At 44.1% G+C, this 20,200-nt stretch overlaps 1 protein-coding gene across 2 annotated transcripts in view; it reads left to right on the plus strand.

The window, feature by feature from the left end:
- The window catches only part of LOC142493541 (amine sulfotransferase-like), a 52,410-nt gene that overhangs the window by 17,294 nt on the left and 14,916 nt on the right, over positions 1-20,200 (plus strand). For both annotated transcript variants that reach the window (XM_075597716.1, XM_075597717.1), the window contains exons 2-4: positions 4,427-4,603; positions 15,768-15,976; positions 20,050-20,176. In XM_075597716.1, coding sequence (XP_075453831.1) covers positions 4,453-4,603; positions 15,768-15,976; positions 20,050-20,176 — 487 coding nt within the window. In that variant the 5' untranslated portion in view covers positions 4,427-4,452. The remainder of the gene's footprint in view (positions 1-4,426; positions 4,604-15,767; positions 15,977-20,049; positions 20,177-20,200) is intronic.

Here is a 20,200-nt window from a genome sequence, read left to right on the forward strand (position 1 = left end):
ACAGGGGGGGACAAAGGGCATTGTGGTCCCGGGCCCCATGGGTCAGGGGGGCCCGTCCGTCAGGCAAGCAGGGCCCGCTCCCCCTCCCCCCACTCCAAACGTGGGACGGAGGGGGAAGTTGCAGCTCCTCTTCTGCGGCCCGCTCCCCCCCGCCCCTGCTCCCAACGTGGGATGGAAGGGGAAGTACCTGCTCCTCTTCTGCGGCCCGCTCCCCTTCGCTCCCAACGTGGGACGGAGGGGGAAGTACCTGCTCCTCCTGCGGCCTGCTTCCCGCATGCCTCCCGAGTCCACCTCCCGCGCGCCCCCCGAGACCACCTCCTGTGCCCCCCCTGAGCCCACCTCCCGTGCACCCCCCGAGCCCACCTCCCGTGCCCCCCCGAGCCCACCTCCTGCGCCCCCTCCCCCAGCCCACCTCCCGTCCCGGGCAGCTACCGCGGGGATATCGGGGGCAGGAGGGGGAAGCGTCCGGCGGCGAGCTACACCCACCCGGTCAAGGTAAGTCACTGTCACCCACTGGCACTGGCACTCACTGACTGTCACTGTCACCCACTGTCACTGTCACCCACTGTCATTGTCATCCACTGTCACTGTCACCCACCCAGTCACTTACTGTCATCCACCCAGTCACTTACTGTCACCCACCCAGTCACTTACTGTCACCCACCCAGTCACTTACTGTCACCCACCAGTCACTGACTGTCACCCACCCAGTCACTGACTGTCATCCACCCAGTCACTGACTGTCACCCACCCAGTCACTTACTGTCACCCACCAGTCACTGACTGTCACCCACCCAGTCACTGACTGTCATCCACCCAGTCACTGACTGTCATCCACCCAGTCACTGACTGTCACCCACCCAGTCACTGTCACCCACCTAGTCACTGTCACCCAGTCACTCTCTCCCACCCAGTCACTGTCACCCAGTCATGTGTCTCCCACCCACCCAGTCATGTGTCACCCACCCAGTCATCCACCCATCCACCCACTCACTCACTCACCCACCCACTCACCCACCCAGGAAGGCAGTCACATGTCTTTTGTTGAAAATATTAGGGGAGGGAGTGGCTCAGTGCGTAAAAGACACTGACTAGCACTGAGTTTGCTTTATCACTTTATCACTTTATCTCCCTGTGCCTCAGGCACCAAAAACATAGATTGTAAGCTCCACGGGGCAGGGACCTGTGCCTGCAAAATGTCTCTGTAAAGCGCTATACAAAAACATGCTATTATTAATATTATTAAATATAAAAATAAACAGGTTGCATTGTAATGTTTTTTTCTGTATCACAATAAGAAAACAGTTAAGTAAAAGTTGCGCGCTAAAAGAGATTTGTTCGTGGTAGGTGTGCTATGGGTTCGGGGGGGGGGGGCTGCTCCTTTCATTTGTCTCGGGCCCCATGATTTCTGTTGGCGGCCCTGATCGCCTCCATATCCCTGGAGCCTACAGCAGATGGAGGCGCTGCACTGCTAAGTATTACGTGGGATATGGTTCCTAGAAGCCTGTCCCAAAGTTGCCACGGGTGACTCAGCCCTCTTGTTACCAGCAGGTATGCACCACAAACACCCAGTTATGGCCCCGATATGCGATTGGGACACACACACACCATTTTATATAAACCCCAGAGTAGGCTCCAGCACACTTAAGATAGATAGACAAACGTAAAGTGTCTCAGAATAAGCCACAAATGTAATCACGTAAACAGCAAATTAATATACAAAATTGGAAATGCTAACTGACTACTAATGCAAAGTATACAGCTCTAATTATCACACAAATAGGGGGAAACAAGATATAAAGGGGAAGGGAAGTGTGGGGTACAAATGAGGGTATGGAGAGAGGACAATAGCACAACATATAAAGACAATGGGGTAGGGTAAGAGGGGCAACGTTTCAGGGTAGACACCCTTTCTTCTGGCCTGTTCCCTTGGGTCCAAAGAGACCTCAAGGTACTTCCCTTAATCCTTGTTCCCCCTGTGTGAGACACAAATGCAAGCAAAGCAAAAAAGTCACAGAATAATGCAAGCAACAGCAAGCAAAGCAGAAATCACTGAGTAATGCGATCATGTAATCCAGCCGTGAACAGCCATCCGCAGTAAAGATAAGTAAATAGGGGTAAAGCAAACCGTACTTAATCTTATTGTTCACAGATATGTGCAATCTTCCTTTCTCTCACTGGAGCTGCGGTGGACTGAACATCACACATGGCATTACTTTTGTAATCGCTTCCTGAATGATGTCACGTGTCACGTGACGTCCCACCCATCAAGTCCACGAAGAACCTCCATACATACATATATATATATGAAACAAGGCAGCAGGCACTCTGTAAACACTGAAACACTGATGCTTATCCCATATGCGTAATAAATACAGCAGATATTACCAGATCTTGATCCGGAAACAAGAGACAGCACACAGCCAAGTTGAAATGTCAATATATTGAGGTAACAAAACCAAGGCACTACATCCGACGTTTTGGTCACATACATGTGACCTTCCTCAGGGATGCGCACATCCCTGAGGAAGGTCACATGTAGCTGACCGAAACGTCAGATGTAGTGCCTTGTTTTGTTACCTCAATATATTGACATTTCAACTTGGCTGTGTGCTGTCTCTTCTGGTTAGGAGAGCTGAGCTTATCTGCGGTATTGTGGAGATCAAGACAGGCTTAGGTTCTTCCTATGGTTCTTCTCATGGTGCTTAGCGCCTCCAGCAGCAATGGGCTCCAGGATGTTCGGAGGTCAGCCCCCACTATTGCACTCTTTTCCCTCACCCCAAGGACTGATACTCAGACTGAGTTACATTAGAAAATGATCTTTATTTAGGCTGGCACTCACTGCAGTTCTTCATCACAGTGGTGCATGGTCTCCGAGGTCCCACACCTTGGGATGGTGAAGGCCCTGATCTTACAGGCCTTTGTGGCTGAATCTGATGTTCCCCAAACCAAAGGCTGGGGGTGAGCATGCTCATCCTGCCATAGGAGAGACTCACAGCTCTCTGCTTCCTCTCTCTTCAAGAGCTCAAGCAGGACTCTCTCTAACTTGGTCACACCCTCCTAGGAGACTCAAGAAGGGCAGGCTCATGGTCTATACCTATCCCTGATATGCTTACACAGGCCATGAGTCACCACCTTCTATCACTCATAAGAGGGGCATAAGGGGGGTCAAGAGTCTATAGATCTAACCTTTACTGCCTGCAGCTAACAGGACTTACATAACAGTGATAACCATGGGAAAGAAAGGCATAATGGGACATACCCTGTTACATATATATATATGTTCGGGACACTTAGCAGTGGCCTAAACAGAGATCGAAATTTTATGAGTCATTACTGACAGTAGTGAACGCTCGTCCCATAAGCGCTAAAGGCCATGTCTGTACATACTGTGCTATATGTTTGCACACACAGCTGTCTCTCACACATACTAATACTCCTTGTTTTTCCATCCCTATACACCAATAGGGACCACTAAGTATCCACACACACTTTTAGTTGTGCTACTAACTCTCACATTTCCACACCCACCCACACCATTTATATCCAGTCCCACTCCACACACACCTTGTGTAAAGCACTGTATATACTGTGGTCTCTCCATTCATTTTTATTCACACTGATACACATACAGTACACACTCTTTCTTAACTTGCTTTCACAGTAACCTTTTGACACCTCTAGCCATAAAACACATCCACACCAGGGGAAGGAACAGCACAGATAACATTCCAAGAGACACTGTTTTTAAGTTTACCTTTTGCTTCATTCATTGTAACATCGCCGGAAGAAGAGATCAGTGTATCTCGAAAGCTCGCACAAATAAAAGCATTTCGTTAGCCACAGAACGGTATCATCTATTTATTTTTTTGATTATTGAAGCTCGGCTAACACGGTACTGATACCTCTACATATATATATATATATATATATATAAATATATATATATATATATATATACACACACACACACATATGCATACATATATATACGTCATTGATTTGTTTGTTGAATGTCTGTGTTGTCACACATGCAGTATGCCCTTGTCAGAGATAAGTTAGGAGATGGTGGGTATGGTTATTTTTGCCTAAAAGGTAGCAATATTGCCTGTAGTATAGCTAGATGGATAGGGCTCCGCCCTTTCCTTATGGTAGATGTATATGCAAAACCTTTATTGCCAGTGGCATTAATAATATTTTTATTTTTATTTTGTGAAGTTTATAATAAATCCGTGGCCATTCTTTGGGAGCTTTTCAGGAGATCATCATCCTGACCTTATGCTTTGGAAAGTCAAGAAAATTAGTGATACCCTTTGTAATCATTATACACTCAGACATTTCTTGAGGACGGATAAGCAATTATTATTTAGTAAAGTAGAAGTACTGTACCACAACTGCATATTCAGTATTTTCCTTTTTAATACAGGTAACAGCTGCTGCTTAATCACGGCGATGACTACTCCTGTGTTAAGTGATCCAAATCTGTACAACTATAAAGGATTCTGTTTCCCAATTCGGCTGATTACGCCAGAATATGTTGATTCATTGCAGGAGTTTGAAATTAAGGACAGTGATGTATTCTTGGTTGCATATCCAAAATCAGGTGAGTTTCTTACTCCTTATATTCAAGACGTCAATATGTTACTGCTATATTAAATGTACAATTCCCTCACTGGACATAAAGAAATGTCTCAGGGCGCTACAGTATGCACTAACCAGTGATAACTGGTTTTAAGTGAGATAAATGGCTTTTAAGACTGATACTGCCTGCTGCGTGATTCACTAAGCAGTGATAACAGTGCTTTATTGGTCTTAAAAGGCATTTTTTCACCCCCCAAAAAATTTGAAAAAAACTTTCCGATCAGGCAAAAAACGTCAAACGCACCGTTTTTTGCCAGTCTGCGCGATTCACTAAGCAGTGATAAGGGAATCTTACTTTAAAAGCACGACAGATTTTTGCACCAGCTAAAGGCTGGCGCATAATAAATGGAGTCATGAATTAAAGCATTGTTTATGTTTTTTTCACCACACAATTGATACAAGAGGCAGGCGGGTCCCCGCTGGCCTGCGATACCAATCGTGTGCCCAAAAAAACATAACAGGCAATACTTTGAAATAAATACACCCCCCCCCCTCAGCCCCTTTACACATATAGTACATAAATGGTCAAAATTACTATTATCCAGATATTGATAATAGTGCAATTGTCCATGCAAAATAAAACATTAACAAGCAGAAAGAAAATAAATAAAACTTGCACTCAACCCTGCCAGGCTGCCAGGATGAAGGCCGTCCTCATCCTCATCACCGTCCGTTACCACAAACAATGCAGTACAATAACAAATACAATCTTCTTCTTCCTCCTCTTCCTCCCGTCAAATGAGGCTGCACAGGCTTTTATAGGCCTGTGATGTCACATTTGAGTGCAAATGGTTCACACACCTCTGATTTATTTTTATTTTTTTGGTGATGTCAAGTAAAGGGAGTGAAGCCAGTCAATCAGAATGGCTCTGCTTCCTTTCCCTTTAATATGATGTCACCAAAAGCAACATTGCTGCCGTCACATGGTACTTCAGCCAATCAGATTGGGAGACGTATATCCCCAAACTTGTTGTAGAAGACCATGTAACAAACTAATTTTTGGGAAAGGATGTGACGTCAGCCAAAGGGAGTCACATGGTCTACTACAACCAATCAGATTGGGGATATACCTCTCCCAATTGGATTGACAGAAGTACCATGTGACGGCAGCCATGTTGCTTTTGGTGACATCATGTTAAAGGAAGCACAACCATTCTGATTGGCTGGCTTCACTCCCTTTACATGACATCACCAAAAAAAAAAAAAGACACATGGTTTTAACAGCCAATTAGAGTCGTATGAACCATTTGCACTCAAATGTGACATCAAAGACCTATAAAAGCCTGTGCAGCCTCATTTGCCGGCTAGAAGCCAAGGAGGGAGGACCTCCTCCACCAATAGGATTACAATGCATTACAGATGAAGATGGATGAAGATGAAGATACAGCTACAGATGAAGAAGAACAAGAAGATAGAAGACCCCAAAAGGGATTACAATTAACAGATGAAGATAAAGAAAGAAGAAAAGGACGTTGGATTTTACCTGTGGCCTGTTGCTCTTTGGGATTGTGGACTGTTTCAAGAGCTTCCGGAGACCCCTGGAATCGGAGGGTGAAGACATCTAAAGGTAAGAAAAAATATTGAATGTATGTGTAGCCCATGTCCCCCCCCCCCCAGACACAGATCGTGCCTCTAAGGTGTATTGAGGGCTGGCTACATGTATTATGGTGGTGCATGCTGTGTTGAAGTGAAAGAAAGGCGCTAACTCTACTGGTGTTCACTACTATTGTGAAGTGAATAAATCTTGAATCTAGTGATACAAAAAATTAATTTATAAATGGGTGCACACGTGATAAAATAACGTGAATGAATATATACATAAACCCCCTGCTCAAACCCAGCTGATTAGGGACTGGTTCCACTGGTCCCTCAATTCGTGTAGACTCGTGTGTGATCCAGGGGGAGCATGGAAGGAAAATGAAAACGAAACACAATCTAAGTGTAGACTGTTTGATAATAAATGGGTTAATACAATGGTGTATCTTGGCTCGTATGTGTTGCCTACTCACAGGATTCAGACAAAAAACGGGCAGTGTGACACAATGGTCTTGGCGGAGTTGATCTGTAGATTCTTGATATGGTGTGGACCCCCAATCTCAGCAGGACAGCATATTACATGTGGGAGAAAGAGTATCCATATTGCAGACCAATCATGTAGAAAATTAACTTTATAAAACTTAAAAATGCATACTTACAATAAAAACAATGTAATCAAGCATTGATCACATAAATGTGATGGAAGAGAGCAGACTGTGGATATTTGGGCTCACCCACCACCTCCGGTGCGCATGCGATGCGTGGGATACTGCTACGCTGGACGTTTCCTCCTCACAACCCCCTCCGGGGTGCTCTGGCGTCAGACGCTCTGGTCCCTGCGCTGTACGATGGTTTTGGTGTGTATCTTCAGCTCTCTCAGATGCGCGCCGTCAAGTCCCATCCGGTGGACTCCGATGCGTTACTTCCGGTCCAGTCGCAATACGTCACTTCCGGTGGAGGGCTCCCAATCTTCGTCCCTGCTTCTCTCTCCCAGTAGGCGGGTACCACTCTACGCGTTTCGCCAATCGGTGCGTGGCTTCGGCAGGAGTGTACTGCCCCCTGCTAGTTTGCATTCTAATATAGCTCACATCATAAATTATGATTTAAAACACCTGCTTCTACGAGGTCTGCACTAATCACTATCGAGGAATTCATCAGTATACATAAGGGAGCATTCACACGAATCTTGAGGGGATAATTAAGGGATAATTAGATAAAATCTTATTTTAAATGAAAATTATATATATATACAAAAAATATAAAAAATATATATGGAAAAAACTGAGCAGAGTCATCAGTCAGTGGTTAAGGACTGGATTCATTGGGGGAAAAAAGGGGGATCTGTGCTTATAAAAAATCAATATGTGTTATATTCAATATATAAAAGGATGTTAATAAAAAAGGTTTATATAAGACCTGAAGTACACCTAAAAAACCGGTGAACCCCATGGAAATGGGGGGATGTGTTTAAACTAATCTGGAAATTACCAAGTGGTGGGTGAGAATAATTCTGTTATTAGATATATACCCATATAGGAATTTAAGGAACCTGTAAATAATTTCCTATGTCCCCCATAATAGAGTGGAAAGTGGGGTGGCAAATACTCCGTCATGTATAATGATCCAGGGCTACATCATCATAGGTGGAAAAAACATATATCTGTGGAATACTTCTTATTGAACTATTATACCCTCCACACACAGAAATGAGGAAATGGGTGGCTTATACCGTGTCATGTGCAATATTCTAAGATAAATGGAACATATCTATGGGACACATTAATGCAGCATCTATTCATAGGTAGTATCATATCAACACGAAAAATATACAATTCAATCTAAAAAAGGAATCTGAACGGTAGATAGTATCAATAGGGGACTTAAAGGGTTACATGCCCTAGAGGATGACAACAGTGTTATCTTATCTGCTGGTCCTAAAAGGAACATGACAATTGCAAGGGCCACATCACCATGTGATAAAGAAAACATGTCTAGAGGTACATTATTGCTATACTTGCAAACGGTATCATGTCAACTGCAGCACAAAAGTTATACAATTCAGTATAAAAAATTCAAACAATTGGTTTAAACATTCTATTAATGAGGAATCTAGAGGGTTGAGTGCCCTGGGGGATGGGGAGACAATGACAGCATATACTCATCTAATAATCTTATATATATTGAATCTCAATAGACAAAATGGACTCAACAATTGCAGGAAGGAAAGGGATAAAAAAGGAATAAAAAGAGGACAAGAGAGACATGATTAGTGTTGATGGTAAAGTCTGACATTTCCATTTCCATGTTTAGACCCCTGGGGGAGAGGGTCCGCAACTTGTGAGTCCTTCTGGATCCTTCTGTACCCGCCTACTGGGAGAGAGAAGCAGGGACGAAGATTGGGAGCCCTCCACCGGAAGTGACGTATTGCGACTGGACCGGAAGTGACGCATCGGAGTTCACCGGATGGGACTTGACGGCGCGCATCTGAAGGAGCTGAAGATACACACCAAAACCATCATACAGCGCAGGGACCGGAGCGTCTGACGCCAGAGCACCCCGGAGGGGGTTGTGAGGAGGAAACGTCCAGGGTAGCAGTATCCCACGCATTTGGGCTCAGTATCCCACGGGTGAGCCCAAATATCCACAGTCTGCTCTCTTCCATCACATTTATGTGATCAATGCTTGATTACATTGTTTTTATTGTAAGTGTGCATTTTTAAGTTTTATAAAGTTCATTTTCTACATGATTGGTCTGCACTATGGATACTCTTTCTCCCACATGTAATATGCTGTCCTGCTGAGATTGGGGGTCCACACCATATCAAGAATCTACAGATCCACTCCGCCAAGACCATTGTGTCACACTGCCCATTTTTTGTCTGAATCCTGTGAGTAGGCAACACATACGAGCCAAGATACACCATTGTATTAACCCATTTATTATGGTGGTGCATACCTGCTTGGAACAGGAGGGCCTGAGTCTCCCGCGTTGGTGTGGGGGATTACAGGGCCAGGCTTCTGGGGTATATGCCTCATTTCTTTAGTGGTTGTGGTGCAGCGCCTCCATTCTCTGGCGAAACCTAGGGGATAGGTTGGAATCTTCCCAGAGAAAGCCCTGGTCCCAGGGCGAGAGATTACAATCTCACACGGTCTTATGTAAAACAGCAATGTCTTTATTGTCTTTTCTCAGTGATGCAGCACACAGCAGCAGTACACAGGTATCTGACCTCCTCTCCTCTTCCTCCAGATTTGTACCCCTGCAGGATGGCTGTAACGGGGCCTCAATACCCCTACCTCCACCCGTGGGTAGGCCCTCTGGGTGAGGCTAGATCTCCCCCATCACCCCTCAGCAGGGTGAGGGGTATTGGTCCACTATAGCTGTATCAGCTCTACTCAGACGGGCTCTGAGTTCTTCTCTCCAGTCTCCTACAAATGTACTCAGCTCTCTCTCTCTGAACTGTGCAGCTCAAATACTCCTCTCATCAGCTCCCAGGACAGACTGGACTATATGTCACATTCTCCTCTCTCATCAGACTCACGACCTCCACACTCCAGCTACTGACTCTCCAACAACTCTCACAGAACTCCACAACAACTGACTGACCCAGACACACACAGGAGCAGCCCACTAAATAGATACAGCCCTGCCCCTTATGATGTCAGCAGGACCTCCCCTCTGTCTCAGGCCTGCCACAGAGTCAGGGGCCTACCTCTATCAAGCAAGGCAGGGCTTGGTGGGGGGAAAACCCATGATTACTACTGGCGCCTGCCCTTACCAGGACTTACTCCAGTAGGAGAAGGATTGGTAGCCCACTATTTCTTACAGGGGCTACATATGTTATTTTTATTTTACAGGTTTTTTCATTGTAATTTTATTCTGATGTACAGTAAGGTCCGGAAATTATTGGACAGTGACACAATTTTCATAATTTTGACTCTGTACTGCACCACAATGGATTTGAAATGAAACAACCGAGATGCAATAGAAATGCAGACTTTCAGCTTTAATTCAATGGGTTGAACAAAAATATCATATGAAACGTTTAGGAATTGCAACCATTTTCAGACACAGTCCCCTTATTTCAGGGGCTCAAATGTAATTGGACAAATTAACACAATCATAAATAAAATGTTCATTTTTAATACTTTGTCGAGAATCATTTGCAGGCAATGACTGCTTGAAGTCTGGAACGCATGGACGTCACCAAACGCTGGGTTTCCTCCTTTGTCATGCTTTACCAGTCATTTACTGCAGCTGTCTTCAGTTGTTGTTTGTTCGTGGGTCTTTCTGCCTTAAGTTTTGTCTTCAGCAAGTGAAATGCATGCTCGATCGGGTTTAGATCAGATGATTGACTCGGCCATTGCAGAATATTCCACTTTTTTGCCTTACAAAACTCCTGGGTTGCTTTCGCAGTATGTTTTGGGTCATTGTCCATCTGTAAAGTGAAGCGCCGTCCAATCAACTTTGCTGAATTTGGCTGAATCTGAGCAGACAATATATCCCTATACACTTTAGAATTCATCCGGCTGCTTCTGTCTTCTATCACATCATCAATAAACACTAGTGACCCATTGCCATTGTACGCAATGAATGCCCATACCATCACACTGCCTCCACCGTGTTTTACAGATTATGTGGTATGCTTCGGATCATGAGCCGTTCCAAGCCTTCTCCATACTTTTTTCTTCCCATCATCCTGGTACCGGTTGATCTTAGCTTCATCTGTCCAAAGAATGTTGTTCCAGAACTGGGCTGGCTTTTTTAGATATTGTTTGGCAAAGTCTAATCTGGCCTTTCTATTCTTGAGGCTTATGAATGGTTTTCACCTTGTGGTGAACCCTCTGTATTTGCTCTTGTGAAGTCTTCTCTGTGTGCTGCATCACTGAGAAAAGACAATAAAGACATTGCTGTTTTACATAAGACCGTGTCCATGAAACAGCTTTTGAGTCAATTGTCCAATTACTTTTGGTCCCTTGAAAAAGAGGGAACTACATATTAAAGATATGTAATTCCTAAACCCTTCCTCCAAATTTAGATGTGAATACCCTCAAATGAAACCTGATAGACTGCACTTTAAGACTATATTCATTATTTAACTGTAACTTGAATTTATTTTGGTACACCGCCAAAATAACAAAACTTGAATCAGTGTCCAATTATTTCTGGACCTAACTGTAATTTTTTTTGAATTGCCCATTGATTGCAAATCCATATGACCCTTTAGTGCTATACAGTACATACATACATACATTGACAAGCAATGGTTATTTTGGCAAATGCTTGCTTTTATGTATTTTGATACTTTGATATTTCTTTTTAATGCCATTTATTTTGTTTTGATTTGGTCTGATGGCATTTTTGGTGGTGTTTTCAATGGATTATTTCAGGGTCCTTTTTGGTGTTTGCTTTTTAATATTATTAAATTATTAGATCATTAGATTATTTTTGCTATTTTTAATTTCAATGATGGTGTTTATTTGGAGCTTTATTTTATTTCTTGATGGTTTTATTTTGGTGTTTTAATGGTTAATTGGGGTTTTTTATTTGGTATTTGATTAATAGATTGTTGCTAATTTTGTGGTGTTTAAATATTTATTCTTGTTTATTTGGTGCTTGTTTTGATTACATTGGCTATTGTTTGTAGTAGTTAATTTTTAGATTGACCATTGACTGGCATAATGTTAAATCATGCCCAAATTATATGGGCAGGATGTGCCCACTGTGTCATCAAATGTTTTATTAGCGTGTGTTATGTGTTCAGTTGGATATGTAATGTGTTTTATTTTGGGCCTGTTTTTTGTTTAACTCACCATTTATTGCTATAATGGTAAATCATGCCCATATTATATGGTTTAAAACCAGAGACAGAACATGAAACACAGACAGAGCTCAGTGCACATCCAGTGAAACCTATACACGGTACAGTGCCTAAATATATATGTATAGATATCTATTAAATAAAATGGTCTTTTAGTTTAACATTTTGGCCAAAGTGTTGTAAGCCTCTAAGCCACTACACAGCAGACCACATATCAAGGGTCCCTAACACTAATATAAATTCTTAATAACCTGTGCATTACCAGGAAGAATGATTTATAATAAATCTGTCAAAATTAGTTACATAGTTCTAAGTCTGATTGAGGCTTTTATTAACCTGTACATTACTAGGAAAAGCACTCTCTATTAGATTTGCCACAATCATACTGCAAGCAAGCAAGTTCCCCTGAGAGTGTGAGATGCTATGGAGTGAGCTTTTAACCATTTAAATGTGGGAGGGGGTGAGCTTCAACAAGATAGGAAGAGCCACCCTCCAATCAGCTAAGACAAGCTGAACAAGAATTGTAAAACATACAGGACACCTGCAAGCTCACATTGAACCCCAAAAATAACCACAACATATATATAAGCATTTAGGTGTCACAGAGGAGTGCTACTGAGCATGGCGATATATATTTAAAACCAGAGACAGAACATGAAACACAGACAGAGCTCAGTGCACATCCAGTGAAACCTATACATGGTACAGTGCCTAAATATATATGTATAGATATCTACTGTATTAAATAAAATGGTCTTTAAGTTTAACATTTTGGCCAAAGTGTTGTAAGCCCCTGAGCCACTACACAGCAGACCACATCTCAAGGGTCCCTAACACTAATATAAATTCTTAATAACCTGTGCATTACCAGGAAGAATAATTTATAATAAATCTGTCAAAATTAGTTACATAGTTCTAAGTCTGATTAAGGCTTTTATTAACCTGTACATTACTAGGGAAAGCACTCTCTATTAGATTTGCCACAATCATACTGCAAGCAAGCAAGTTCCCCTGAGAGTGGGAGATGCTATGGAGTGAGCTTTTAACCATTTAAATGTGGGAGGGGGTGAGCTTCAACAAGATAGGAAGAGCTACCCTCCAATCAGCTAAGACCAGCTGAACAAGAATTGTAAAACATACAGGACACCTGCAAGCTCACATTGAACCCCCAAAATAACCACAACATATATATATATAAGCATATAGGTGTCACAGAGGAGTGATACTGAGCATATTATATGGGCATGATGTACCCTCTGTACCAATGAATGGGTGGAGAATGTTGGTAGTTGCTTGGGGAGTGTGGTTATGCCTTGGTGACGGGGGTTAACCCCTTAATTACTATAGAGGTCACTAACCGCTAAGGTGAATGAGGGGTTAGGGGACATTAGATTGTATTTGTTATTGTACTGCATTGTTTGTGGCAACGGAGGACATGGACGGTGATGAGGATGAGGACGGCCTTCATCGTGACAGCCTGGCAGGGGTGAGTGCAAGTTTTATTTATTTTCTTTCTGCTTATTAATGTTTAATTTTTAATGGACAAATGCACTATTATCCATTTCTGGATTATAGTAATTTTGACCATTTATGTATGTGTTAGGGGGCAGGGTGGGGGGTGTATTTATTTCAAAGGATTGGCTGTTATGGTTTTTTGGACACACGATTCGTACCGCAGGCCAGCGGTGACCCCCGAAACCCGCGGGGACCACCCGAGGGCCCCCAGACACCCACGGATCCACCTGGAGGCTCTCAGACACCCGTGGGGACGACCCAAGGACACCCGGACACCCGGTGGGAACTACCCGGGGACACCTGTCAGAGTCTTATATTAATGGTGTGCTTGAAAAAACATTAACAATGCTTTAATTCATATCTCCATCTCTTTTGCGCCAGCCTTTAGGTTGTGCAAAAATCTGGCATGCTTTTCAAGTATGATTCACTTATCACTGCTTAGTGAATCGTGCTGATTTGCCATTTTTTGACTGATCGGACAAGTTTTTTTTTGGTGAAAAAATGCCTTTAAAGGCCGATAATGCATCCTTATCACTGCTTAGTGAATCGCGCAGCAGGCAGTATCGGTCTTAAAAGCCATTTATCTCACTTAAAAACAGTTATCACTGCTTACTGCATAGCCCTCTGCGTCTCTATTCCGTGTGACCTGGTCCCAGGCCACAGGGCACTGCGTGGCCGTCCGGTCACCGGTGCAGAAATACACTAAAGGGGAAGGGTCCATATCTGGGGCCTTCCTTATAACACTCAACTGGCTGTGACTCAAGGCCTAGCTGGGGCCTATGGGAGCAAACCTTGTCCTAGTCCAGGGGCACTGCTCCCTGGACACTCACTACCTGCTCTCTTGCCGCCCTCCATCAGACTGACTTTGCGCAATCCCTGCAGTGGAGGATATCCTGTCTCTCCTTCCTCGCAGTCTCTAATTGGTTGGCTGGTCCCACGTGATTCCCTCCCCCAGAGGATCCTGGAATTTGCGTCTTGCAGAGCTGGATTAAGATGTCCGCCGCACTCTGCCCACTGCGCATGCGCGCCTGCCATTCTGCGCATGCACGACTCCCCAAACGGCTGCCCACCGCCCTACAATACAGTGTGGAGCTCTGGCGGCACAAAATAGCAGTTTCCCCTCACCAGAGGTAAGGAGGGGGAACTCTGCTACATTTGTAACCTATTATTGTGGTAGCTGGTGGTGGGAAGTATGCAGAGGATTATTGAAGAAAACATGTGTAACGGGTGTTTCCCCTAGTCTGACCCACCCAATCTCACATTGGCCCGTGTGGTCTAACCAGTCCCCATTACATGATCGTGTATGTGGTGCACCTGCAAGTAACAGGACTCTTGAGTCTCCCGCTTGATGGTATTAGGGGATGTCATCAGGAACAGGTATCTGAGGTAGTGGGTACGAGTCCAACTTACTTCATGTGCAGCGCCTCCACCTCATCAGGATCTATGCTTTCGCAGGGAGATGGTCCTGGTGAGGAACTCCTTCTCGGTGGTGACCGCCACTGTAGAGTAATCTCACACTCACACAGTGGGGATATCTTTAACAAGGTCATCTTTATTGTGGATTTGGATGTAGCAGACTGCCCCATGCAGCTGCCGGCTCTAGCCGCACATTTCTCCGTGCTGCCCCTTTGCCAGGTACGCCCTCCCGTATTGAAGTGGGATTCCCTCTTCTCCTAGGGAGATCACCTCTGTGCCAGGTCCCTGGACACAGAGTGACCTAGACAGACTTGATTGGTCAACCTGTACCGCTAGTTACTGCACTAGGGTCACAAAGTGTTCCTACAATCCCTTATGCAGGAGCCATACACTTTACCAACAACAACAACTAACTGACAGTGTTGTGCCTTATATACTTCAGGAGGCAGGCACATCTCTGATGTCACTATCCAGGGACTCAGAGCATACGGCCACTCCCCTCCATACATAGGGCACCTCACCAGGGCGTGAGGGAAAACCTCCATAACTACTGTTGGCATACCTGTACTTACCAGGACTTACTGCCAACAGGGAAGATGTCTGCAGTCCATTATTATGCATGGCTACACATGTATAATACTGCTGTATGGACAAATATAAACAACATTTTGCACAATTTTAGACACATTACTTTCACAGACCTATTTGTAGATTACTAGAGAAATGAGAACGATCCTATCTTTAAAGAAAGCATGACATTCAAATAAAGCAGTGAGCGTGCTATAAACAATTCAATGATATCCATATATCTTTAAAAAGCACATATTTACTTATTCACAGGTTCCACTTGGAGCCAGCAAATATTGAGCTTAATATTCAGTGAAGGACACCGCAATGGGACAGAAACTATTGAAACGACTGAAAGAGTGCCATGGCTGGAATATAATTTGAAAAATTTAGATTTTGTTGCCCTTCCTTCACCTCGCCTTTTTGCATCAAATTTAATGTATCATCTTCTTCCAAAGGATCTGAGAAGCAAGAAAGGAAAAGTAAGAAACACGCTGTTCCTCTGTACTGTATTCAAATGGCTAGAAAAACAAATTTGAAAGAGTATTTTCTTAATCTTTAGTGTCATTACTTTTTATTGTGAATCTTGACAATGCTAAAAGTAGATGCTTCCTTGGGTGAACACATACCTCTTTGATTAGAAAATATGAATTCATGGCACTATAAGGAAAATAGTCTTCATAAAGTGGTATTCATTTTAAACTCACTGCTTCCAATGTGCCATTGATGCAGTAAACCAAAACAATTAGAATACACAAATTGATGGTCTAATTGTATACAACACATGTTTGCCCTCGCATGACTCATTGGACAGCATATCTACAGATATCTCATAATGAACATTGAATATTTCCCCAATGATTACTAAGGGAATGTGTGAACTTCACATGGATTATTGTCATTCTGTTAGTAAACATGTACAAACATGTAACAATTAGAAAAAAAAAATATATATAATATATAATAATAATACAATATATATAGTCAGATAAGGCAGTTGGCACTCCAATAGGTGGTAAGCCACAGGTGCACGTCCCATATAGAGAATGTAGTTATACGTTACCGTTCCAAGGATTGGTAAACAAGAGACAGCACTCAATGTTGAAAATCAAAGTGTATTAGTAAAAGCAAAAATACATCCAGAAACCCAACGTGTATTTCATGTTGTGAATATATACTATTGGATTAACCCCGTGCGGTCTGCTGTCTCTTTACTGGTCTTTGGATTGGTTCGTATGATATATATATATATATATATATATATATATATATATATATATAGTTATACGTTACCGTTCCAAGGATTGGTAAACAAGAGACAGCACTCAATGTTGAAAATCAAAGTGTATTAGTAAAAGCAAAAATACATCCAGAAACCCAACGTTTCGGTCCTACAGAATGGGACCTTCCTCAGGGGAATACGTATTCCCCTGAGGAAGGTCCCATTCTGTAGGACCGAAACGTTGGGTTTCTGGATGTATTTTTGCTTTTACTAATACACTTTGATTTTCAACATTGAGTGCTGTCTCTTGTTTACCAATCCTTGGAACGGTAACGTATAACTATATATATATATATATATATATATATATATATATATCATACGAACCAATCCAAAGACCAGTAAAGAGACAGCAGACCGCACGGGGTTAATCCAATAGTATATATTCACAACATGAAATACACATTTCATGTTGTGAATATATACTATTGGATTAACCCCGTGCGGTCTGCTGTCTCTTTACTGGTCTTTGGATTGGTTCGTATGATATTTTCTCTCTATGGGACTAGCATCTGCTGTTACAACATTTTCAACTTCAGTGTGCTGACTGAATTTCATGTGTATATATATATATATATATATATATATATATATATATATATATATATATATACAGTGTTCGACAAACCTATACATTTGCACGCCCCGGCCGAGTAGATTTAACATCGTGGCGAGCTCCTATTGGCCCAAGCAGCACACGTGTGGTACTAGGGTGCGAGTAGATTTTTTTTGTTCGGCGAGTAGATTTTTGGGTGATTTGTCGACCACTGAATGTGTATATATATATATATATATATATATATATATATATATATATATTAACGAAAAGAAGACAGCGCGGCTCCCATAGCATAATATTGTAATTTAATGGTTAAAATAAACATGCAAGTGAATCAAGAACACTTACAATATGCGCTAAAATACAAAGCATTGAATAAAGTCTTTTTTTTCCCCACTGCACTCCCCATTTTTCCTTTCCCCGGTCCCCCCCCCCTCCCTTCCTGTCCCCCCAGTTGTTTTTGTTGTATGTTTATGCTTGTTATGGTATTTATATATATATATTTTTATATTCTATTCATAGTAGCTATATATTTACACCTATAGTGTCTTTTGGAGGTAATTGTGTAGTCATTTACTGTATTGTGCACTCACCTCTTTGCAGTATATCATTCCGGTTAGCGTAGCATTGTATATCCCCCTTTTTTTCATATATATATATATATATATATATATATATATATAAAACTGAAAGTTCGGTTGTGTATGGGTTTGTGAGGTTGCGGCGGCTCATGTGGTTGGCAGTGGCTCACGCTGTGATTGGTCTGCGGGGTGGGGTTACGTCACAAACACAAATACACACGCCCTCACAGGCTCCTCACACCGCGTGAGAGCCACCGGGGCCTGCCGCCTCACACACTCCACCCGCCGCGCCTTTGAGCCTGCTCCCCGGTGCTCTCCCTTCCCCGGCTCTCACCCCACAGACCGCTCACTCGGCTCTCCCTTCTCCCCCCCCCGAGCCTGGTCCCCCGCCCCCAAGCCTGGTCCCCCACCCCCAAGCCTGGTCCCCCCCCAGAGCCTGCTTCTCCGCTCTCCCCCCAGAGCCCGCTCCCCTGGCTCTCGATTCCCCGGCTCCCCTCCCCCACCTGAGCCCGCTCCCCCCGCTCTCTCCCCCTCTCCCTTCAATGGCTCCTACCTGAATCCTCCGGTGCCGCTTCTGGTATGGGGGCCAGAGGGGGGTGAGGTACGTGAGCGTGGTGTGAGATGCGTGGGGGGGTAAGATGCGTGTTGGGGGGAAATGTGTGGGCGGGAGAGATGCACTGGGGTTCCCCCAGAGCCCGCTCTCCCTTCCCCGGTTCCCCTCCCCAGGGTCCACTCACCCGGCTCTCCCTTCACTGCTTCCTCTCCCCAGAGCCCAGACCCCCCACCCAGAGGCTGCTCCCCCCGCTCTCTCCGCTTCTCCCTTCCCCCGGCTCCTACCTGCAGCCTCCGTCGCCGCATAAATATGGGGGACAGAGGGGGGGTGAATGCAGGGGGGGCAGACATGCAGCAGGGGGAAGAGATGCAGGGGGGTGAGAGATAACCCACCCAGTCACTAAAAGTCACCCACCCAGTCACTCACCCACCCAGTCGCCCACCCAGTCACCCACCCACCCAGTCGCCCACCCAGTCACCCACCCACCCAGTCGCCAACCCACCCAGTCACTAAAATTCACGAAAGTCACTAACCCACCCACTCAACCCACTCACCCACTCCCCTACTGAGCTCTGAAGGGGGGGGAATTGGAGATGTGAAGGTAGGGGGGCGGCCCCTGACCGAAGGGGGGGGGGGAACAGAGCTGAGAATGGGGGGGTGGACCTGTGAAAGGGGGGGGAATTGCACATGTCAACGCAGGGGGGGGACACAGCTGTGAAGGGGGGGCAGGATCTGTGAAGGGGGGGGAAACAGAGCTGAGAATAGGGGGGCGGACTGTGAACGGGGGGGGGCAACAGACCTGTCAAAGGGGGGGAAATTACTAATGTGAAGGGGGGGACACAGAGCTGCGAGGGGGGCGCGGAGCCTTGAACGGGTGGGGGACCCCAGCTTTGAATGCGGGAGGGCCGCATTCATGTGCATGGGGGGCCCAGATTGCTGTCAACGGGGGGCGAAAGGGGAAGGGGGGGGGAAACAGGGGAGATAGAGAGGGCAATGGGGAGAGAGAGGGGTAGAGGAGAGAGAGAGGGGGAGCTGAGATAGGGGGTGAGCGGAGCGAGGTGGAGCGGGAAAATTCTATCCCGGGCAACGCCGGGTATATCAGCTAGTATATAAAACAGCCGTTTCACCTTGTTTAACTGATTGGTTTGTATAAATTCCCATCTCAAATACAGATAAAAGCAAAGTGAAATTATACATGTATTTGTATTATGGTAATAGAAGCGTGGGCAGCTAGGTTGGTCTTTCTTCCATGTAGTAACGTAACAAAGGAGGGACAAGTATGGAGTAAAGTAAGTATTAAGATACCTTTTATGGGACCATCAGATAGTTGATACAATACAAGCTGTCAAACTTACAAGATTCACAGCAACAAATGTAATTTGAAACATGTGTACTTCGTATTCTTCGGTGAATCCCAGCTAACAAATGAAATGCTATTAAACCACAACGTAGTGCTGTAGGTGGTTTTCTATATTACATCTGTACAGTTAGTTGGGGTACTCTGTAAATTAGAAAAATATATATATATATATTTCTGATGGTTCTAGCCTCAATACTGCACTATTTTCTTTTTCTTTAAGGTAATATATGTGACCAGGAATCCAAAGGATGTTATGAACTCTTACTATCATTTTGAAAATATGATTGTCCATATTAAAAAGTCACCAAACTTTGAGCACTTCATGGAGAAGTTTTTAGCTGGAGACGGTAACCTTTTTTTTTTTTTTCAAG

The sequence above is a fragment of the Ascaphus truei genome, chromosome 4 (genome assembly GCF_040206685.1).
Source record: "Ascaphus truei isolate aAscTru1 chromosome 4, aAscTru1.hap1, whole genome shotgun sequence".
Classification (NCBI taxonomy): domain Eukaryota; kingdom Metazoa; phylum Chordata; class Amphibia; order Anura; family Ascaphidae; genus Ascaphus; species Ascaphus truei.